The sequence below is a fragment of the Xyrauchen texanus genome, chromosome 1, assembly GCF_025860055.1.
Source record: "Xyrauchen texanus isolate HMW12.3.18 chromosome 1, RBS_HiC_50CHRs, whole genome shotgun sequence".
In the NCBI taxonomy this organism is placed as follows: Eukaryota; Metazoa; Chordata; class Actinopteri; order Cypriniformes; family Catostomidae; genus Xyrauchen; species Xyrauchen texanus.
In genome coordinates, this window is record NC_068276.1 from 54217231 (window position 1) to 54242491 (window position 25261).

The window sequence follows — 25261 nt, forward strand, 5'->3', positions numbered from 1 at the left end:
TGACATTTAACAAGGACACAGTTAATGGACACACACACACACACACACACACACACAGACACACACACAAATAATACAAGAGATAAATGGCCCTTTTTTATTCTTCTAATGCACTGTATACAGCCCATTTACGCTACCGAATTTTTATGAATGGGGTGTCTTCATTTATATCAACATTGCTTGGCAGGGTATAGACTGTATAATAGGACCCAGATGCTGCAATAACCGGAGAAGAACCTCAGAATTAAATTGTGCTTGACCCAGCCCACTCAAGCTATGCACACACTATTTCGTCAACCCACTAATGCCTAATACTTAGCGCATGCTTGCATTAAATACCAAAACTTCAAGGCCATGCCCACTGACATTGCATGAATGTTTGCCTCATAAGATGTAGCATTCTTAAAATAGGGCCCATTTTCTCAAACTAGTACATGAATTTAGGCTGTTGTTTCGTTAGGATGTGATCTCTTGCTGTGCTGCCATGCAAACAGACTCGAAATCCAACAGCTATTTGTTCTGTTCATGGCACTTGTGTCAATGACAGCCCTTCTGTGCAAACACTACCAACGAGAGCCATCACTAAATGGGAACTTGTAGAATGGATGATGCTATTAAATGTTAATAATCAACTATGATTAGTGTGGTTTTAAATCAGTATGTTTTTTATTAGACAGCGACACACAGAAAACGGTTTTGTGTATGCGAAATAAAGAGACTAGATGAGGATAGATTGGAGACTCTCACAACTGTACTGTCTGCTTCATATGTCAGATGGAAAAAAATAAATTAATTATATTTTGTATAATAAAGGATGCCTATATTTTAAGGACAATTAAAATGTTTTGCATTGTGACATTTGAATTGCGTTCTCATGACAATTAAAGGGATAGTTCACCTGAAAATGTAAATTCTGTCAAGTCACTAACCCTCATGCTGTTCCAACACGTATGATATTATTTCTTATGTGCCACTGTGAACGAGCTTCTCATGCACTCAAAAAAGTGCAACAAACAACAAGATTTTCAATGATAAATGAATCGTATGCATTTAGACGACTGGGAATATGAAGCAGGAGCCATGTGGGCTACTTTTATGAAACATTTGTGTACTAGTTAAGCTTGGTAAGCTAGTTAAGTGAGTCACTATCTACTGCTTCTAAGTTCAGGATTTTCCTCAAAGAAATATTCCAGGTTCAAGAAAAGTTCAACTCAATCAACAGCAGGTGTTGGCCAGGTTTTTAGGGTTTAAAGGCAGAAATGTAAAGTAAAAAAAACACTTACATTCATTCTTTTGTTAACACTTGTGTATTATTATTTAGCTTTTACAGTCATTTTAGGGTTTTAGGGTTTACGGCGTAATGTCGTCATGCAACGATGACGACATTGATCACTATGAAATCATGTTAACATGCATATTATTCACGTCTTGTGGCTTTAAAACAAACAGTGAGAATTTTGCTTTTATGAATTGTCCCCATTCACTTCTATTGTAAGTGCCTCACCGTAATCCAGATTTGTACTTTTTACAATTTTATATTTTTTAAAGAAAAGAATGGAGGAATTTAATTTATTTCTTTGTGGTATTCAAGATTTTTCCACATTAGAAAGTAAGTCGTATAGGTTTACGACGACATTAGGGTGAGTATATTATGACAGAATTCAAATTTTTGGGTGAAAAATCCCTTTAAGCAAAATCTCATTCTCCTGTATCAGTGTACTAGAGGAAAGAAAATCATCCTTTCGGGACGCAATTATAATTTTTTTACAATAAAATCAGTGTCAAAAATGTTCAGTACAACAAATACTACCATGATGTATACTTACAATTTTACTTTACAAATGTACGTTACAATTTAAATAATATAGCAGTTTGATTTAATTTACGGTTATGAGAATGAGATTTTCGGGACAGGTAGCATGTGGGATCAGTGATGATTTTACCTGCCCATTCCATTAAGATGTATATGCATTACAATACACTATAGTCAACTGGAGGGGGCATGTGTTTAATTGTGCTAAACAATGAAACTTGTATATTTGTCTTGAAAATAATGTCACTTATTGGTCTTCAAAATAGGCTTTATCTTCTTTATGCATTTTCTTCTTTATTTTTTTTTCCAATTTGATTTTGGGCTGAAATATGGCCTGAACCTGTTCATGACAGTTTTTGTGCGAGAGAAAGTTTGCACTTAGACAAAGAGAGACAGATAGAATTGGTTTGTTGTGGTGTAATGAAAGGACCTTCTCTGCCATGTTATTACTTGAAGAGAGCCTTTTCACATGCTTGCTACTTTTCATCTCTCCTTTCTGCTCTTTTTCCCTCTACGCCTCCCATTTTCTCTCTCTCTCTCTCTCTCTCTCTAGCTATCGCTCTCCCTGCTCATCTCTGCTGTGGCATATATTTAGTAACTGTGTGTGGTAGGTGGTACAGGATGCGTAGGATGATGGTACTGTAGTGTTAGAGGGTGATGTATGCATGAGAGCTCAGCATATGTTCTGAGTCAGTCAGACACTGCCACGGCTGTGTCATTAACTTATCTGCCTTCCACATCATTCATTGGCAGGCCCACTTAACAGGCTTCCAGCACACTGGCATGAAAACGCACATCCAGATATAGCCACTGTAGCCATTGATATTCAGGTTTTGTGCTATACTGATATTTTAGTGGCCTGCCAAGATGCTGAACCCACAACATTCTTTTAGTTAGTGTCCAAGACACTCCCTTTAAAAAAATGTTACCAGGTAACTAAGGTTGTAGCGATTTGCTCTGACAATGATTAGATTTGATTATGATTTTTTACCGAACGATTCCGATGCATCGTGAAATCTCAAATTTGTTCACGATTCCATTAGCTTATTTTGGAATAATTCATATTATTTTCAGAAATAAAAAGATTCAAATTTTATACTGAACATTCCTAATTTAGGCAGCACAAAAATGCACCAAACTTGTGCACTAGAGTCACGGATGCGTTTAGGTCAAAGAGGATTGGCTTATATTTGTGGCAGCATATATATATGTATTACATTATATGCATTATAGATATAAATATGTTATAAATGGAATTAGAATGTCTGATGCATCATAAAGACTTAACGCAAAACACAAACAGACGATAAACCATAAAGTAAGTGTAATAGACATGCGTACAATGTAAAGATAACATTTATTGTATTCATAATTACAGATGAAATGTCATGTACAGGCAGATAAGATCAATCTTTAATCGAGCACAGTCATAGAATAAAAGGATCTATTAGAAGCGTGTAAATGCGGTTATACATGGGATGTGGTAACCGTGAGTTCCCTCTTCATTTTGGGATAGGGAAAGAGGCGCTAGGTGGCAAAACACAGACGCCCCCACTTGTCAGTCTCGTTCACAAGAATTCAATTGCATTGTCATGCAGGACAGTTTGTGGCCCACAGCACGTAAGATTATTATGTTTTATATTTCCGTGGCTGCCGCAAGTCATTGACCAATCACAGGTGACTGTAATCAACTGCTTGTTTCCCTTCAGAACAGTTTGAAATCGCTCGCTATTCCCTTTATTCTGTAACATTCACTATAAATAGAACTCATTAACAAGTGAGTGTTTTTGTTCACAGCCAATGTCTGCCCACCAGTCATATTTATTTAAGCATTTGTGGTAAAACTGTTTTATGGAGACATTTTGTTGAGATACAAAAGCAATATTAACATGTTAGCTTTTATGTTGGCATGAAAAAAGTCTTGTTTGAAATAGTTTTAAAAGTTTCCATTTTATAGGTCTTATGCAATCAGACACACACACAGAATATGCATTACTAAGTGATTGCTAATGTGTTCTGGCTGGTTGCTAGGTGTTGCCAGGCTGTTCTGGCTGATTGCTAGCATGTTTTGGTTGGTTGATAGGGTGTTCTGCATGGTTGCTAGGCATTGCAATGGTGTTCTAGCAAGTTGTTTGAGTGTTGTTAGAATATTTTGTCAATATAAGTCTATGGGATTTGTGGGATTTTTGATTGTTCGTTATGGGAAAACCGTAAGACATAGCAACTGGAGTCCGAACAGTCTGAAGGTCTGTGCCAAAATTCATGGATATAGCTTTAAAGCACTAGGAGGAGTTAGAACTGATCATTTTGGTCTTGGTTTATGGATTTTGGAAAACCCTCAAACCATGTCTGTGGAATAACATTATGTTGGCTTTGTCAAGCCAACATAATAACAGGAAGATTTTACAGTATAAGCATCTCAACTGGTTGAGCATGGCAATCGAAACGCCATGGTCATGGGTTCAATTCCCAGATAACACACATGCTGAATGCCCTGTCACTTTGGCTAAAAAGCGTCTGCTAAATACATCAATTTAAATGTCATTACATAAGGCAGGCTTCTTCTTCTTCTTCTAAAGACTCTTAAGTGCATTTGTTTTGAATCCATTATGCATAAGTGTTTCTCATTTCTCATGATAGAATCATATCATCAAGAAATAAGCTTGTCCATTTACAGCACTGAATGTTTCCACAGATTTGCACAGCTGAGGAGCTTAAATCTTTCTCACAATGGGCTGGGCGTGTTCCCGGAATCAGTGTGTGAGATCCAGACGTTGACGGAGCTCTATCTCTCCTGCAACGGTCTCAGTGCCGTCCCTTCCCACATTGGCAACCTTCAGAGGTCAGCACACAATACATGACTGCCACCAAACAACCTTAGTGTGAAAAACATGACCTTCTACACCTTTAAAAACCAATGAAATTGCATGACAAGAGTAGTTTTTCCCTATGTAGACATTTTTACTATTGAAACTGGAAGATCGGGTCAGAACATATCAAAGTTCCTGTCCATTTTTAATTTTTTTTAAATAGCCAATAGGATTTAATTTATGTGACAGCCATGAAACATTATTTGCTTATCGGTTTGCAGGCAGAATTAAGGGGAGGGACTTTCTCATTTTAGAGAGCATTTGATTGGACAAAAATCTGTATTTTTGTTCCATTATCCTGGAAGGAAAAGGCTGTACCTGTTAAATGTGTATATGTGCTAAAAGTTTTTTTGCCAACATTTAGGAGTACATTAACATAGATGGCTTCAAAGCCAAAACCCTCATGCCATCCCAGATGTGTATGACTTTTTCTTCTGCAGAACACAAAGGATTTTAGAAGAATATCTCTGCTCTGTTCATTAAATTCAAGTGAATGGTGGTCAGAACTTTGAAGCTCCAAAAAGCACATAAAGGCAGCATAAAAGTAATCCATACAACTCCAATGGTTAAATCCATGTCTTTAGAAGTTATATGATAGGTGTGGGGTAAGAAACACCTATCATATCACTTCTGAAGACATGGATTTAACAACTGGATTTGTATGACAAAATTTGTTGTATTCATTTTATGCTGCCTTTAGTTTCATTTTGGACCTTCAAAGTTCTGTCCACCATTCACTTGCACTGAATGGACCTTCAGAGATGAGATTTTTTTTCTAAAAATCTTCATTTTGTGTTCAGCAGAAGAAAGTCATACACATATGGAATGGCACGAGGGCGAAGAATAGATGAGAGAATTTTCATTTTTGGGTGAAATACTCTTTTTAAGGACCTTGCCAGGTCATTTGTACAAAATCAATGAGAACGAAATTTTAATGAGTGTGATTATGTGTTATATTCCAAATAACCCATTGATTTGCATGGTTATATTTAAAATATTCAGTACTTTATAGCACTGCTACTGCAATTACAGTTGGCTACATTCAAGTGTGGTACAAAAGAGCCTTTCAAGCGAAGTTCTTTTTGTCTCCTAAATGATCCGCTAAAATGCATGAAGTGCAGGCGTGCATGTTATGCTACCAGATAAATCAAGCATAGAAATCAACCTAGTTTTACTGCTCAGCTCATATCAGGAGGGCACTGAGTGTGCATGGATGGCCTGCAATGGAGTCTTATCAGGATATTTTAGACCTCGTTTACACATGTTATGCAGCTGCCCAACCGTGGCCCCTCCCTCTACGCACAGACCTGTTGTCTCAGGCGAACGGGGAGATATATCACCCACACACGGACAGGGTGGCTCTTTGGGCTTGGCCTGTGAGAGGACAAATTTAAGCTCGATGGGGCTCCCCCCACGGGTGGTTGCCACTATACAGAACGCTAGGGCCTCCTCCACAAGGTCCCTATATGACTGGAAGTGGCAAGTGTTTGAAGGGTGGTGTGATGTGCGTGGTTCCATGTCATATCAGTGTTCGGTCTCTGATATTTTGTGTTTTTTACAAGACATTATGGATAAAAGCAGGTCTTTTTCCACTATTAAGGTCTACCTTGCGGCTATTTCCGCTTGTCATTTTGGGTTTGACGGCTCAATGGCAGGGCAGCACCCCCTCATTCGTAGATTTATGAAGGGTGCCCGCCATTCTCTCACAGGAGAACTGTTCCTGAGTGGGACCTCTCTATGGTGCTTGAGACTTTATGTCAGCCACCTTTTGAGCCCCTGGGAAGCATTTCCCTAAAATTACTGTCTTTCAAGACAGCGTTGCTCCTGGCCTTAGTATCAGCTAAACGTGTCAGTGACCTGCATGCACTCTCTGTTCATTCCTCGTGCACTAAATTCTCTCTTAGTGGAGATAAGGTTTTCCTTAAGCCTAACCCAGCCTTTATGCCAAAATGCTTCCCAGCATTCTCGTGTGAGGTAATGGAGCTTTCTGCTTTTCACCCTCCTCCTTTTTCATCTGCGCAGGATCAGAGGCTGAATGGTCTGTGTCCGGTCTGTGCCCTGCGGGCTTACTTGGATAGGACCAGTGTTAAGAGTAATCAGCTCTTTATCTCTTGGGCCCCCCCTCACTCGGGGAATCCCATTTCTGAGCAACGCCTCTCGCATTGGCTTGTGGAAGCTATCATTTTGGCTTATGAATCTAGGGGAGTGCTGCCTCCAGAAGGCATCAGAGCCCACTCCACGAGGGGCTTGGCCACCTCTTGGGCTCTGTTCAGCGGAGTTTCATTGCAGGACATCTGTTCTGCTGCCAGCTGGGCTTCTCCCCATACTTTTGTACGTTACTACCGGCTGGATGTTACCAGGACCCCGGTAGCTCATTCTATCTTGGGGGTGGGTTCTTCATAGCCCCTCCTCTGTTAGCTCCTTTTCTTTATATATATATATAGAGAGAGAGAGCGAGCGAGAGCGAGCGAGAGAGGGAGAGAGAGGGAGAGGGGGTTATGGGCCGGTTGGCCGTGCACATTTATGTCACCAAGCATGCATTAACATTCCTGCCTGGGTGTTGTCTTTACTGTATGCTGCTGGGCTGATTTTTATGTTTGTGTCACTAACGTGTTATTTATGCTCTACCTGTACACCGTTATCACTTGTGTGCTTCAGGGTTGCCACGTGTGTGATTATGAGACGTGTAGGCGCCTCTTTGGGGCGACCGTTCCCTTAACTTGCTTGCAGGACCTCACTGTGAGTGTATTGTGCAAAAGGGGAGCTGTCAATGTCTCCCATAGGTGGATCTCGAATACGAGATGATGAAAGAGAACAATAGCTTACTCACGTAACCCCGGTTCTCTGAAACATTGAGTGGAGAGATCCACCAAGCTTGCCCCCCGCTTGGATATACTTACTGAGGAGCAGCAGGTCATTATATGTTCTTAGGTAAGGGGGTGGGTCTTTACCGAGCATAGGTCACACGCTTCTGTCTGTCTAGCCAGACTTGGTGCAATTGGATGCTTCTGGAGAGGTCAGGTACGGATGCCCTTCCCATAGGTGGATCTCTCCACTCGATGTTTCAGAGAACCGGGGTTACGTGAGTAACCTATTGTTTTTGGGATCGATTCTCAAAACGTATTAAACCCATTTCTACCTGTATTTAACGCTGACCACTTGTGGTTGGATATCCTCAAATGCATCTTAATACCATGTGTAAACAGGGTCTTAGAATTTGCAGAATAGGGTTATATTGCAATCTTATAACATGATCAAACAGACAGAACACAACAGACTCGAACCAAACGCAAGGATCTCGAGACACTTTCTAAGTTGAAAATGTTTCCTGAAAAAGCATTTAAACACCTCATTGCTTTATCTGAGAAACAATTATAAGAGAGCAAGACACAACAACCAAAGATGTCCACCTACTGTAAGGGGCTGTTCACACCAAACGCTTCTGCAACCATCCATTTGTTTTTGTATGTAAACGCACGCTAGGCAAACGTCTTTGTTTCCCTTTATTTATAAATACCAAAAAACACAAGAAGCTTTGCATTACAGTGATTTTACCATGGTTAAAGGGTGTTCTTAGGCACAATTCGAAGCAGCAACAGAAACATGACAATAGACACCAATCATTTGGTTAATAACAACAATAAACAGTTCTTCCGCCAAGTAATATTGAGAGCATAATTGTTAGTATAAATGTATCAACTTTCCTTTAGAATTCAACTGTATTGTGGCCACGTGTGTGTGTATACAGGATCAGCTACAGTTTTTTGCAACTGCTATTGTGGCTCATCCAATCGGATTTCAGAGTTGGAGCTATTTGTTTTTTTAATGTTCACTTAACGGTTCACTTAATGGCATCTTCTGTCAGGTTTAAAAAAATAAATGTATCTGTTTTTATTACTGTACATTAGAATGTGTTGATGCTTAATTTCATTTGAAGCATAAAAAGCTGGGTTTGGGTTCCCATGTTCATTGAAAACTTTAAAATATCAGTGAATATGAAAAATGTGATTTCCAGGTCTGGAAAAATCATGAAAATAATAAAATCTTAAAACGTCATGAAAAAGTAATGGAAATGTATTATAAATTTACTGTACATTTTCCAGTTATGCTCCGCTTTTAAATATTTTATCGGCAAGAAAGTGCTCTTTGAAAGTCCAGTCTCTTTCAAGTTATTTTTAAACATTTGTTTTGTATAAATCCTTTATACAGTAGTCAGTGTACGGTAAAAGAAGAACTGAAAAAATCATGGAAATTCATTGGACCAGAGTTGTGGGAACCCTGATTCAGTGTGAATTTTTTCAATACATTTATTATCAGTGTTATATCAATACATTTTATCATATGGACCAGAATTGATAACTTCTCATTAATCATTATTTCTATCATATACTGTATTAAATAGTACTGTGTGAATTCATACAGTATTCTCTGAATCAACAACTGTTCTGTCTTCAGTTTACAGACTCTGTTTCTGGATGGAAATCGGTTGGATTCTCTACCGGAGGAGCTGGGCAGCCTCGTGCAGCTATGCAGCTTGGGACTTTCTTTCAATGATTTCCCTCACATACCCTGTGTGGTGGAGAAGCTCTGTGCTGTGGACAAGTTAACGATGGCTGGGAACAGAGTGGAGACCCTGGATCTGTGCAGCCTGCTTCAAATGACTCACATTAAGAGTATTGATTTACGGTAAGCCATTAAAAACATCTCTCTGTTTCTTTCGATATTAGGGTACAAAATAGGGCCTGAACTCCTGAAAAACAATTGATCAGTGAAAGATGCAGAAAATAAAGATCGTCAACCTTAGGAGGTCAAACCTAAGCCCAAAGTGTGCTTCGGTTTTTATGTACGTGGCGAGTGATGTAAATTCCGTCATCAGCAGAGTGCTTGACACTGTACATGTGCGGCCGATTTTTCTAACCTCTTGTACTCTACATATAGTCTTTGCATGTAATTACTTGCACTTATTAGTGAGTCCACAAAGTGGCAACACTCACATCTGGGCCGTTGCTATCACAAAGATGGAAGGTGTCGTTAATCGCTGGTGAACAACAGGAGAAGAAGTTGGAAACAGCATCAGTGGATGTGCACGTCAAGAGCATTTGTGTGTGGAGGTCAAGGAATAATTCAAATTTATTAGTTCAAGTAATTAGTTTCAAGTAATAAATAAATATCAAAATTAAAAAACAAAATGTGTAAAAAGGGGGTTACAGGTTGAGGTCAACCGATATATTGGTTTTGCAGATTAATCGGCACAGACAACAGATTTCTGGAACTATCGGTTATCTCCAAAAATCCACACCGATAGTTTTCCCCATTGCGTCCGATGCTGGAGCAGCTAGGAAGGGTCCGCTGTCATTATACAGAATGATAGCGTCCTCTAGAGGTGAAATAAAACTATCACTTCACTGATGCCTTGTGGTGTTTGTTTTGACACGTGAGACTTCACTGCATGGAGTGGAACACTTCAGATGTGCATTTTAAACCTCAACAACGAAAAGGTATGTATACAGATATGTATACTGAGCCGCTTCACCACGAGTTCAGCCGAATACCACTGCTATCTGTGAATTTTGCCACTCTACATACAATTATACTGAATAAAAAACAATGTGGTATTTGGCTGTTATTATGAAGCTTGAGTCTGGAGTAGTAGGAGTGTAACACCATGTGAAATGTCTATTGCAACGTTTCCCCCGTCATTTGACTTTTGACTTAACATTCGAGAATATGGACCGACTAAAACTCTATTTTTAACAGCCAGGATAGGAATGTTCTATGCAGTAATATAACGGTGCAGAATGGTTTATGTATTTATTGGGCCCTCTTGTGGACTAAGTAAACAACGTTAATTTAAAAACCAGCTGACTATAAAATTTTAGTTCATATGTATTATATATGTATTTCTTTTAAAAAAGTGTAATACATTTTCATGGTTCAGTCAGAACTGTTTTTTGTGTAATAAAGTTCAGCACTATGTTATTTTTGTGTGTTATTTTTTCATTCAGTATCAATTTTAAACAATATCGGTTGATTTAATCGGTTATCGGTAGGTGCAGCCAAACTTAGTTATTGGTATTGGTAAAAATCCACTATCGGTCGACCTCTAGTTACAGGGTTACAAATTTAGCCTAAATTAAGCTCAGTAAGGGCTGAATAATTTAGAATGTAGTTCTTTTGCACAAATGTTGGTTTGTGGGCTTTAATCATCTTTTCATAAATTAAAACAAAAATAATTTCAACAAATTTAATTAAATAAAATTAAATACAAATCTAAATATACTTTAAATTTTTTTAATAAAATTAAACATATTTGTTTGATAATTTATTATTATTATTTGTTTTAAATAATTTGGTTACAGGGTTGAATTACAGGAATTCAAATATTTACCCATCTTCACACCATGCTGAAAAATGTTCCAAATTACTTTTTTTTTTTTTTATAAACTTATTTGCCATAAATTAAAACAAAAATAATATAAACAAATTTAATTAAAATAAAAGTAAAAAAAAAAAATATATAACATTTTTATTAACATTAATATAAATTAATAATATTTGTTTGAAGTTTTCAAAAGGTTCTAAAAGGCATTTATCTAATAGGCTACATCTACTGTATTTCTATAAAAAAAGAAGGGAAAGAAAAGAAATATATATATATATATACACTCACCTAAAGGATTATTAGGAACACCTGTTCAATTTCTCATTAATGCAATTATCTAATCAACCAATCACATGGCAGTTGCTTCAATGCATTTAGGGGTGTGGTCCTGGTCAAGACAATCTCCTGAACTCCCAACTGAATGTCAGAATGGGAAAGAAAGGTGATTTAAGCAATTCTGAGCGTGGCATGGCTGTTGGTGCCAGACGGGCCGGTCTGAGTATTTCACAATCTGCTCAGTTACTGGGATTTTCATGCACAACCATTTCTAGGGTTTACAAAGAATGGTGTGAAAAGGGAAAAACATCCAGTATGCGGCAGTCCTGTGGGCGAAAATGCCTTGTTGATGCTAGAGGTCAGAGGAGAATGGGCCGACTGATTCAAGCTGATAGACAGAGCAACTTTGACTGAAATAACCACTTGTTACAACCGAGGTATGCAGCAAAGCATTTGTGAAGCCACAACACGCACAACCTTGAGGCGGAAGGGCTACAACAGCAGAAGACCCCACCGAGTACCACTCATCTCCACTACAAATAGGAAAAAGAGCTCACCAAAATTGGACAGTTGAAGACTGGAAAAATGTTGCCTGGTCTGATGAGTCTTGATTTCTGTTGAGACATTCAGATGGTAGAGTCAGAATTTGTCGTAAACAGAATGAGAACATGGATCCATCATGCCTTGTTACCACTGTGCAGGCTGGTGGTGGTGTAATGGTGTGGGGGATATTTTCTTGGCACACTTTAGGCCCCTTAGTGCCAATTGGGCATCGTTTAAATGCCACGGCCTACCTGAGCATTGTTACTGACCATGTCCATCCCTTTATGGCCACCATGTACCCATCCTCTGATGGCTACTTCCAGCAGGATAATGCACCATGTCACAAAGCTCGAATCATTTCAAATTGGTTTCTTGAACATGACAATGAGTTCACTGTACTAAAATGGCCCCCACAGTCACCAGATCTCAACCCAATAGAGCATCTTTGGGATGTGGTGGAACGGGAGCTTTGTGCCCTGGATGTGCATCCCACAAATCTCCATCAACTGCAAGATGCTATCCTATCAATATGGGCCAGCATTTCTAAAGAATGCTTTCAGCACCTTGTTGAATCAATGCCACGATTAGGAATTAAGGCAAACAGTATTAGTATGGTGTTCCTAATAATCCTTTAGGTGAGTGTATATATTTTATTTATTTTATTTTTTTTGCCTCTAATGCTTTTTTTTTTTAAATGGTTTGACATTAAAATTTATCTTATTTTTGGAAAGCGCCGTATCTCTCTCTCTCTCTCTCTCTCTCTCTCTTCTATCTTTGTGTGTCATGCTGTTGGTTTTAGCTGCCTTTATCTCTTTCCTTTCCTCCTTTCTGTTTCTCTCCTGCCTGTCACCTGTCTGTATTTTATTACTCTCAGCTCAGACTTTATGCATAATGCAGCATCAATACACAGTGGTAATGTAATAAAATCAGCTATCAGTAAATCACAGCTCAGTCTGCTCTCACAGGTCACTCTTTCTCTCTATCAAATCAAAGACCAGCCTTCTCATAAAATCATTGTCTTCTAACTGGCTGTGGGTTTTTATCACAACTCATAGTCTGAGACTCAATTTAGGGCTTTTGATACTTTAAATTGTTAACTCGGGCTGGTTCTAAACCCTTGATATATGTAATCTTGGGTTATATTTTTCTTATTTCACACTGTTTATACTTTACCCAGGGTAGTAATTAATTAATAAGCAACTTGTAAATAACTGCAACGGCAAAACAGATCAAAAAGACTACGTTTTCACCAAGGCTTGTGGATTTTCTGGTTACTCACTGCACCTGCTGTGGATTAGAAATCCAGACAGGCTCATAAAGCAGATCTTGAGCTGTCGTGGGAACTCGCATGCAGTCTGAAACTCTCGTTTGACAGAGTCAGAGGGAAGGAGTGACTGAAGGAAACAGGGAGGCGTCTGTCACCTGAACAAGCTTTGAGTTTTTGTGCTGGATTATCCCAGTGCTCCTGACACAGGGTCCCTTCTCAGATTCCTTGAATATTCACCGATCTCACATGAGTGCAAACAACAGATGTGAGTGGGAATTCGAGTTCACGGGAGGGATTAGAGCAGCAGAAAGGTTCAATGCCCCTATCGTCTGACGCCGATAGTCATTAGTGAAATGTGTCGCCTCTAATAAAAGGAAACAATTGGGTCAAGATGCTTTGTTTACACAGATGGAGGTGAACCAGAACATAGGTGAACAATTGTGAAGTTCATTGCTGGTTCTCCCAACCCTGACCTACAAGTTCAGATCTCCAACTAGGCCTGGACACAAAATATTCAGCACACACACACACACACATCGGATGTTTTCTGAACTAGCCATTTTAACCCTCCTATTGTATTAAGAAACTGCACCCGACTTTTGTGTTTCAGGTCATTTTTAACCCGCATTGAAAACCATTAAAGGGTTCATGACATGCCTTTTTTTATTATTTTAATATGTTCCATGAGGTTCACTTATAGTATTACTAATGTTTTTGGCACAAATATGTATGTTAAACATGATCCAGCCTCATCATTGACCATTTTTTGTGCTGCTTCTTCTTTGATGGGAAGGAGGTATTGCCCCAAGTGAAGGAGTTTAAGTACCTTGGGGTCTTGTTCACGAGTGAGGGGACAATGGAGCGGGGCGTTGGCTGGAGAATCGGGGCAGCGGGGGCGGTATTGCACTCGCTCTATCGCACCGTTGTCATGAAAAGAGAGCTGAGCCGGAAGGCAAAGCTCTCGATCTACCGGTCAATTTTCGTTCCTACCCTCACCTATGGTCATGACCCGAAAGAACTAGGTCGTGAGTACAAGCGGCCGAAATGGGCTTCGTCAGAAGGGTGGTGGCCTTCTCCCTTAGAGATAGGGTCTGTGAGGAGCTTGGAGTAGAGCCGCTGCTCCTTTGCGTCGAAAGGAGTCAGTTGATGTGGTTTAGATGCCCCCTGCGCCTCCCTAGGGAGGTGTGTCAGGCACGTCCAGCTGGGAGGAGGCCTCGGGGAAGACCCAGGACTAGGTGGAGAGATTACATCTCCACACTGGCCTGGGAACACCTTGGGGTCCACCAGTCAGAGCTAGTTAATGTGGCTCGGTATAGGGAAGTTTGGAGCCCCCTGCTGGAGCTGCTCCCCCCGCGACCCGACTTCGGATAAGCAGTTGAAGATGGATGGATGGATGGATGGATGCTTCTTTGGGACTTGACCGTAAATGCCCACTGTTATGATTGGCTCTCTGCTCTTGACTGAACGGATCTCTCCATGCCATCTCACTGCACAGCCACTACTGGGCAGGGCTACGGAAGTGCTAAGGTAAAGTTGTCGTGGATTTGTTGTTGTGGAAGCCGTCAGATGTGGAGGAAGTAGAGAACTAGTTGTTTTGGCAGCATGGTTTCAACAAATGCTCTTTTTGCAGTGAGGAGGAAGTTTTGAGTTCTGAAACGAGCGAAAAAAAAAAAAAAAAAAAAAGGGGGGCCTGGGTAGCTCAGTGGTAAAGATGCTGACTGTCATCCCTGGAGTTCACTAGTTCGAGTCCCAGGGCATGCTGACTGACTCAAGCCAGGTCTCCTAAGCAACCAATATGGCCCGGTGGCTAGGGAGGGTAGAGTCACATGGGATACCTCCTTGTGGTCGCTATAATGTGGTTCCTTCTCGGTGGGGCGCGTGGTGAGTTGAGCATCGACAGTGGCGGAATTAGGGGGTGGCCAGGGGTGGACGTGGCCATTGGCCTCCCCACTCGCAATTGCTGTTTTAGAAAATACGTTTTTGTCATTTTTTGGCACAATTTAGTTCTTTAGAGGTGAAATCATCTCTGTACAAAAGTACAAACTTAACATGTGCGCACACCAAGGTCGCCAAACATCTCTGTCCCGGGTGTCACCCACAGTCCAATATAAAAATGCTCCCCGAACATTTCTGTGCCATCACAGACTGATCGCTTGCCCCTGCCTGGCCACCCTTTTGAAAAACTCCTGGCTCCGCCCCTGAGCATCGATGCCGCGGTAGATGGCGTGAAGCATCCACACCTGCTATTTCTCTGTGGCAATGCACTCAACAAGCCACGTGATAATATGCGCGGGTTGACGGTCTCTGACGCGGAGGCAACTGGGATTCGTCCTCCGCCACCCGTATTGGAGGACTTAAAAGCACATTGGGAATTGAGCATTACAAAATTGGGACAAAAAAAAAATAAAAAATGTAAAACTCTAAACTGTATTACAGTAATTTCTGCTTTATTCTGCTTGTTGAAAAACAATGTACATTTTTAGTTACAATATTAGGACCAGCCATAATGAATCCCTATGGCCTTGTCAAAATGGGCCCACTTTGCACATCCATTAATATTACATCAAAGGTTCATGTTACTGACAATGTCATGTCCGGTTCATTTTCTAAGCATTTTTCACCCAAAAAAAGTTTCATTCAACCATCCCTCAGAACAATTTCCCTCACAAACTTCACAGCTGCTTCTGCGTTACACACACACAAGTTGTTGAGAATGTGCGAGACGGAGGCTCCTGATTTTCACTGTCAGGACTTCATTCAAGTAAGACAGGGTTATTTTAGTTCATCAAGAGGAAGAAAGTGGTTGGATACAAAACCGGTTTGAACCGTTGCCTCAGTTGCTGACAGGTTAAAAATCACTAGCTGCAATTCCTGCGTTTCTGATGTGACATTTGCAGTGAAATTGTGAAATTTATCTGCACATATAGCGAACAGTTTGTCTGTATTATCATAAAACCCTGCAGATACAGTGCAGACATTTGAAAATGTTCAGTCTAGACAAATTTTACCCCCATTTAGATCAGAAAATTAACGTGGGTCACAGATGTAACATGAGTTTTTGGGAGAACGCTCTCTGTAAAAACTTAAAGGCACAATCCAGAAATTATTCTAGAGGGGTCGGCACCCTTATTTTTATTCATTGGCATTTTCACATTAATGTGGAAAAATCAGCGTGACAGTTGTAAAAGCAGCACAGGAAAAGTACATGTTGAGGGAAATCTCTTTAAATTCTGAAAATGTTGACCTCTGAGACATTGGTATATAATAGGATATCTGCAGCATTATGGAGTGAATTAAAAATGTTGAAATTGTGATGTTGCCTTTCATGTCATATCGGCCTATAACAGTCTGCATTAACTGCTTCGGTCAGCACTGCACGAGCTAATGGCACCATCTAGCGGCTGTGAGCGCGGAAAAACAATGAGATAACAGCATCGGTTTGAGATGACCCAATATTTATCATATTACAATCCAAATCGCGAAGCTGGTCAAAATGATACCTCCTCTTCGCTGTCCCCCACTTTGCTCTGTACATGTTCCTGCTTTTTTGGACTTAGCCGATCAAATGCCTGGGGCTATTTTAGATGAAATTTGGTTCATAGATGTACAAAAAATTATTTAAAGCTGAATAACATCCTGACGGTAAAAGTGAAAGGTTACAACTGGTTCAATCTTCCCATATGCATCAAAATTGACCCATTAAGACAATGGAAGGAACAGTTGTTTTAAATCGTTTTTTTTTTTTCTTCTATTAAACAATCATATACAAAAATGCATTTTCTTTTTTCTTTTGTTTGTTTTGATGGTCTTGTCAAAGTCACAACGTTTGGTTCCAGTACCAAACACTTTTCAGTATTCATAAAGTGTTCTTTTCCTGTCCCGGGTCAAAAAGGACCCTAAGACAATGAGAGGGTCTACCTCAATAACTGCAATGTGCATAGAACACTATCTCATAGTATGTTATGTTTACGTTTTTAGAAACTGTTATCTTTTTGCACTACTGTGTACTGGTCGGCGCTGCACTGTGTCTATTGTCCTGTTCATTGTCAGACATTTGTTGTACTGTCCCGTACTTTGCACATGTTTGCACGTGCACTTTATATAGGTATATATAGGTATTTTATATAGGTATTTTATTTCGTTGTGTTGTCTCATGTGGTCCTGTGTTGGTCCTTTGTTGTTTTTATGTAGCACCATGGTCCTGGAGGAACGTTGTCTCGTTTTGCTGTGTACTGTACTAACTGTATATGGTTGAAACGACAATAAAAACCACTTGACTTGAGTGTTAAATGTTCACTAAATGATCATTTCCTATTAAAAAAGTTGTAAACTTAATATCTTGTAAAATATTTTGCAATGTTTAAAATGATCTTGACTTCCATTAGATGAAGACTCCAGACATAGACATCCAAATATTTAGTCTACTGTACATGAGATGGGTCGTCCCCTCATGGTGACCAGCCATGTCTTGTTTTCTGAAGTGTTAATAAACAAAAACGTCACGCATCCATGCTTGACTGTAGTGAGTATAGCTGTCTTAGGAGCAAACAAGCTTCTTTTGCTGATCTTGTGTGAATTCTACTCATAGAATAAATGAGAGCAAACAATGAAACAAACATAAAATTACTTACTTATTCTTAAAGACACAGTGGACACTATCGTCTTAATGTCCTACTATCTTAGAATTATATTCCACTCTTCCATCTATCTGTCTGTCAGTTTGTTTGTCCAACACCAAATTTTTTTCTTTTGCTTTTCTTCATCTTGTGATGGTCTGTGGCGAATATAAGGCCTGTTGTTTGTGTGTAGGTTAAATGGCCTCCGCTGTGTTAAAAGTGAAACTCTGGAGCCCTTAAAACATCTCGCCCAACTGGACCTGAGAGACAACCAACTGACCTCTCTGGACTTGAGCTCTGCCTGCAATCTGGAGACCCTGCAGTGTCAGAGAAACCAGCTTGGTGCCCTCACGCTCAGCGGCTTCACTCTACGCACGCTCCACTCCAATAACAACCGTGAGTACGACACAATATCATTTTGAAGCCTTGTATTTTTTATTAATAACATTCCTGTGACCACTACTGCTCTTTATGTGTCATGGGCTTGTGCACCATTTACTTGTCCTAGTTTCCTGTTCCTTCATCTATAGATCAGGGGTGTAGGATCGATCTGAAAAGTAGGGGGGCACATTATAAAACTTAATCAGCTTCGCTCATGGCTATTAGTTAAGTTTCGTAACGTTTTGTAACACATAACTCATATATATCCTATATCACTGTCGTATAAATATTGTCTTACTGAGTCCTATTTACTATTTGTAGTTTACTGCAATGCAGATATGCCCAGTTATATATAAAGCTTCATGTACCTCACTTTTGTGTCTTTTGTCTGCTTGGTTATATGTATAGTTTCCAAAAGAAACCTTGTTTTGTTCAGTGCTCTGCAAATGATTGTTAACATGACTTTGACTTTGTTGGCTCAGTAGTCCCTGACGAAAAGCATTTGGTGCTTGCAGTGGTAGATAACTGTTTACCATTTACCCCTTGCGCATTTGTTCAGTTCACTGATGAAGCGACTGGTTTGTTATCTGTGTCCAGCTACAAATTCTTCATACAGTGTCCAAAACTATTAAGATATAATGTAGAAAATGTCCAAAAAAGTGGGGGGAGGAACTTAAACATTTTGAAATGTGAAGAGGACTTGTACCATCCCAGTTAAAATAAATGCTACATCACTGCGACAGTTGATGTATCAGGACTGTAGCGTTGTTACTGTCTTATCTTCTATAGGTCTGACCACAGTGAACATTTACCCTGTTCCCAGCCAACTAACACATATGGACCTATCAAGGTAAGGGATATATTGATCCATGTAATCCTTCATAACATGTAGCGTGGTAGCTAGACATTGCCTTGACAATTTTTATTTTCACTGAATTGAAATTGCTGCATAAAATGACACAGGCAATTTCAATACACATGTTAAAACAATGATTAAATGCTATTAAACTCATTTACAAGAGACTCATTGTATACCAATCATGCCCTTAACCTCGCATACACTTTCACAAATTGAATACGCTCTTCTAAATGGGATTAAGTTTATTCCGATCTCTCCTGGCTCCTGCAGGAATCTCCTGGAATACCTGCCGGACTGGGTGTGTGACAGCAGGAAGATTGAGGTGTTGGACGTCTCCCGTAATCTGCTGTCTGCTCTCCCAGCCAGGTGCGAGCATTTTTGTGTTTGTGGGTCAGGTTTTGCCTATTGCCTACAGTATATTGTGGGGACCTAATGTCCCCACAAGGATTATAAATCCTAAAATCTGTCAAGAGCTTAGTCTAACAACAAAAGAAGTCAATTGAAAGTCCCCACCATGAGACTTTCAGGGATGTCCTCAATTAGTAAAGTCATTTCATATATGAAGCAGATAGGGTTAGTCTCTAGTAATTATAATTAACTTTACATAGATACAGTTGATGTACATGACATGTTATGTCCCCATTTATATAGGTGTGTGTGTGTGTGTGTGTGTGTGTGTGTGTGTGTGTGTGTGTGTGTGTGTGTGTGTGTGTTCAGGCATAAACTTCATCTTCACTTTCAAGATAAAAATAAAATTTCTACTTCTCCCCAGGATGTTAATGTCAGCATTTTGTACTTATTTATTCAACAGAAATTGCCCATTGTATATGAAAAGAGTTGGTTAAAGTGTGTCTGGTCAGATGGTGCCTCTGAATGGAAATGGGAAAGTGTTCATCAGCACACGCTTGATGAAGCCTCTCTGCCATCTCAAAGCAATGTGATGTAAATGGAAGTTTGTGCCCGATTTGAGACTGGTAGTGTTGCACTCTCTGCCTTGCATTAAAATACCGTGTTGGTATTTTAAAGGAATAGTTCTCAATTGTTTTAATTCTGTCATTATTTACTCACCCGCATGTTGTTCCAAACACAGTTTCCTAACCCTAACACAAAATCAGATTCACATACATCTTTTCCATATAGCAGCAGTTCATAGTAACCACAGCTTTCAAGCTCATGAAAGGACAAAAATCAGTAGTCATATGGCTTGTGCACCATTTTCCAAGTCTTCTTAAGCCATGTGATAGCTGTGTGTGAGGAACAGACCAAACTTTTAAGGGAAAACTCCAGGTTTGATATAACTTTAGCTCAATCGACAGCATTTGTGATTTATTGGCTACCACAAAAAATTATTTGGCTCGTCCGTCTTTTTTGTTGTAAAAATCGATGTTACAGTGATGCACTTACAATGGAAGTGAATGGGACCAGTTTTTGGAGGGTTTATTGGCACAAGTGTGAAGCTTACATATAATTTAGTAACAGCATTCATTCTTCTTTGTATTATTTGAGCTGTAAAGTTTTTAAAATCATAGTTTTTAAGGTGGTTTTAGGGTTTAAACTTGCTGTTGTCATGGCAGCTTTTCACAGAAAAGGTTAGTAAGCGATTGGGTCACACTAAAATCATGTTAACATGCATTCAGTATAATAAGGTTTATAGACTGACCCATTCACTTGCATTGTAAGTGCTTCACTGTTACTCAGATTTGTGCTTTTTTTTTTTAAAGAAAAGGATAGACAAGTCTAAATATTTTTCAACATACGCCCCAAATGCTGTTGATTGAGATTCACTTGTATTGAACACGGAATATAATTAGTTTTTGTTCTAGACGTTGTAGGACAAAGAGCTCAATGAAAATTCATCAAAAATTCTCCCTTGGCATTCCATAGAGAAAATAACTGCATGCACATCTACAATGTCATGAGAGTATATAAATAATGACAGAATAACATTTTTTTGGGTGAAGTATTCCTTTAAAGCTGATGTAAGTTCTGCACTACTAGCGTCACCGAATGGAATTGCAAAAATATTCACTCTTTTCAAACAGGTTTCCTGAACACTCCCCCTGTAATTGGTTGGTCAAACAGATAGTCCTACCCCAAACTCAGCCAATATTGTTGTGCTTGGCTAGACTGATTGTTCAGACCTACAGAGCAAAGTTGTGAAAACAGCACAAAGTTACTGTGAAAATCAACCTACAAATGGCTCACTTATAGTTCTTTCTGCATATTAAACTGGTATAGGAGAAAGTATTTTAACATTGGAAAAATGTCACGCTTCGTTTTAGGGGTGGCAGCTGTGCATTGATTGTTTGTTTGCTGTCAAGATTTCTTGCCTCATTCAAGACTGAATATGTTTACAGGCCGATTCCTTTCATTTAATTCTTTCAATATCCCTCCTTTTCAGACTACTTAGCAGTCTGAGTCTCCGTAAACTGCTGGCAGGCAACAATAGATTGGAGAGACTGCCTGACCTGCTCGACCACATACCGCTGGAAACACTTGACCTGCAGCACAACAAGTTAAAAGAACTGCCAGAGAGCTTCTTCTACAAGGCCTTAAAGTAGGTCACTCCCTCCTTCTGTCCTCTCTCTGTTCCTTTTGCTCTCCGGGCTGTGCTCTCTTTTTTCCCCCATTCTCAAAGAGTTTTTTTCTCCCTCAGTTTTTCCTTCTCTGTTTCTTGCACTGGCTGTATATGACAGGAGCAGTGCAGGCTGAAGTGGCATCTCTCTCTGCTCTGTGGGTCTTCAGTCCTGCTGCTTGAACACTTTATCACATCTTGCATCCTTTTACAGGAACATATCAAACCAGGGAACTCTCTGGAAGCGATAATTAGCACTTTATATGATCTGTTAGGATATTCCCACAACCAGTGACGTGGTGAACAGACTACAGACTTGTCAGTGCAGTTTTAGAGTTCTAAATACAGTTATCACACATGCACAGACAACCATCAATCCCAAACACTGATTGTGTCCTACACTAGCAGCCAAAAGTTTGGAATAATGTACAGATTTAGCTGTTTTGGAAGGAAACTGGTACTTTAATTCACCAAAGTGGCATTCAGCCGATCACAAAGTATATTCAGAACATTACTGATGTAAAAAAAAAAAACAGCACCATCTCTATTTGAAAAAAAGTCATTTTTGATCAAATCTAGACAGACACCATTTCCAGCAGCCATCACTCCAACACATTATTCTGGTAATCATGCTAAATTGCTAATTTGGGACTAGAAAATCACTTGCCATTATATCAAACACAGTTGAAAGCTATTTAGTTTGTTAAATTAAGCTTAACATTGTGTTTGTGTTTGTTTTTGAGTTGTCACAGTATGCAATAGACTGGCTCATCTTAAGGTCAATTATTAGGTCAAAGATGGCAAAAAAGAAACAGCTTTCACTAGACACTCATCAGTCAGTCATTATTTTGATGAATGAAGGCTATACAATGCTTGAAATTGTAAAAAAATCTGAAGATTTCATACCAAGGTGTACACTACAGTCTTCAAAGACAAAGCACAACTGCTCTTACAAGGACAGTAAGAGATGTGGAAGTCCAGATGTACAACTAAACAAGAGGATAAGTACATCAGAGTCTCTAGTTTGAGAAACAGACGCCTCACATGTCCTCAGCTGACAGCTTCATTGAATTCTACCTGCTCAACTCCAGCTTATTGTACAACAGTAAAGAGAAGACTCAGGGGTGCAGGACTTATGGGAAGAACCGCAAAGAAAAAGCCACTTTTGAAACAGAAAAACTAAAAGAAAATGTTTGAGTGGGCAAAGAAACACAGACATTGGACAACAGATCATTGGAAAAGAGTGTTATGGATCGTAACCCCATTGAGCTGTTTTTTTTTTTTATTAGTTTGGTGGTTTGTAAGTAACAGCTCGTCAGCGTAGACTTTCAGGAAAACTTTGTACCAGCTACTAAACACCTTTTTACTGCTATTGGTCCAAGTCATCAGTAGTTTTGACCTGGAGCTCCACCTACTTTGAGGCCAACAACTAATTCTGTTACGTTGTTCAGTCGGTTTACATCAGTCAACATAAACGCACCGTTGTGCCGTGTTATTAGCCAAACTTACCTACATCTGTATGAATGTTCATGTAGTTCCATTTTCCAATATTTGTTTATTTATTTAATTAGCCTACAAAAATAATCAAATCTATTGAATTACTCTTTAAGTGCCCATTCACTCTGTTGTTTGATATACTGCTTATATATATATATATAGAGTAATTACTTTAAATCTTCATCGAGTAGTTAAAACAGCTTCATTTACTGATCTTGTGTGAATTCTACTCATAGAATAAGGTATGAATCATTGATAACACATTTAATGTCACATAAGTTACATTTTTACATGTAGACTTGTGCATCCTCATATTTAGATGCTCTTCTAAATGCCGCCCCCAGTGGTGTGGCGTGGCAGGTGTCTTTTTTGCAAACAGTTTCGAGCTCCTTTTTGGCTCTGAGCGTAGAACGAAGAAGAACTTCGCTATGAATATACTGGGGCTTATCGCTTAACTTTGTCTTTTTCTTCTTGTCTATTAGTTTAAAGTATCTGAATGTGTCCGCCAATGCACTGGAGACAATCCCGCCAAGCAGCCAATCAGAAGAGAGCCTCAGCACCCTGCAAGAGCTCTATCTCACAGGAAATAACCTGAATGAAAACAGCGCTGCTCTACTGGTTGGGCACCAGCACCTGCGTGTCTTGCATATGGCTTATAACCAACTGCTGTCCTTTCCCGCTAGGTACCTATACCTTAATTAGGAGACCTTGATGTAATATACTCCCACTTTTGGGATGGGAGGGAGAAATTTGACATCCTAACTCTTTTAAGCATATGTAACCCTAAAAATATGCATTATATTATTTGTATAGTTAAACAAAAAAATCGTACTTTCTGGGATATTAGGCAGAACGTTAGACTCAGTCACCATTCACTTTCATTGGATGTAAAAATTATGCAATGAAAGTAAATGGTGACTAAAGCTAATTTGTGTTCCATGGAAGAAAGAAAGACATATAGGTTTAGAACAACACAAAGAGGAGTAAATGATGACAGAAGTTTCTGTTTTGGGTGAACTATCCCTTTTGCAGTGCTGTTGTCCCTCTCTGAATAAGCCTCTGTGTTATGCTTGTAGCAAACTCAGTAAACTGGAGGTGTTGGAGGAATTGAATCTGAGTGGGAACAAGCTGAAAACGATCCCCTCCACTGTGTCCAGCTGTAAGAGACTTCACACCCTCATTGCCCACTCCAACCATATCAGTGTGTTCCCTGAGGTCCTCAGCCTGCCCGAGATCAAGGTCCGTATGTGTTTATGTGACACACGATGAAGTGACATGTGAAAGAACATGCGTAAAGATCTTAAGGGTCAACCAAAGAGTTTGGAGGTAGCAATATAAACAATATAAATGCATAGTTCATCTATTTTTATATTTATTTCATCTAATTGTATCTATATGAACCAACAGCTGCTATAATTGTATAGACATAAACTGTTGTATCAACCATATTAATTGTCATTTTTTTTTTATACATTTATGATTTTGTACTGCAAATGTATATCATAATCTGAAATCTAAATCTGAAGTCTTAAAGAGAAATATTAAATCTAAATGTGAAACCTAAAAAGAAATCTTGCTAAACATTTGAACATGCAAATTCGTGATGCCCCATGGCAGAATTGATCAATGGTGAATGAATTTTCAAAACTTTTTCACCTCATTGAATGATCAGCTAAATGTTAAATAATTTTTATGTACATAGTTTTAATAATTATATTTGTTTAAAAAATTAAAATTATTTTAAAATATATATATATATATATATATATATATATATATATATATATATATATATATATATATATATATATATATAAATATTAAATAATTTAATTTTTAATAATTATATTTTTTAATAATTATATTTGTTTAAAAAATTACAATTATTTAAAAAAAAAAAAAATATATATATATATATATATATATATATATATATATATATATATATATATATATATATATATATATAAATATTAAAATATATTATTTTTATAATATATTAAAGGATATTTATATAAAAGATTTACATTTTCATTTAATACTTAGTTTTATATATTTTTTACCATTAATTCATAAATGTGATTTTTTTTTTAAAGGAATATTTTGGGTTCAAATCAAGTTAAGCTTAATCAACAGCATTTGTGCCAATGTTAATTACCACAAAAATGAATTTCGACGTCCC

General features: G+C 38.7%; 1 protein-coding gene across 1 annotated transcript in view; it reads left to right on the plus strand.

Moving 5' to 3' along the window:
- Positions 1-25261, plus strand: part of LOC127649234 (PH domain leucine-rich repeat-containing protein phosphatase 2-like) — an 81725-nt gene that overhangs the window by 49393 nt on the left and 7071 nt on the right. Inside the window, exons 7-14 of the mRNA XM_052134246.1 lie at positions 4509-4655; positions 9139-9369; positions 17961-18163; positions 18938-18998; positions 19278-19373; positions 21409-21564; positions 23562-23762; positions 24156-24318. Of these exons, the coding sequence (XP_051990206.1) occupies positions 4509-4655; positions 9139-9369; positions 17961-18163; positions 18938-18998; positions 19278-19373; positions 21409-21564; positions 23562-23762; positions 24156-24318 (1258 nt within the window). The remainder of the gene's footprint in view (positions 1-4508; positions 4656-9138; positions 9370-17960; positions 18164-18937; positions 18999-19277; positions 19374-21408; positions 21565-23561; positions 23763-24155; positions 24319-25261) is intronic.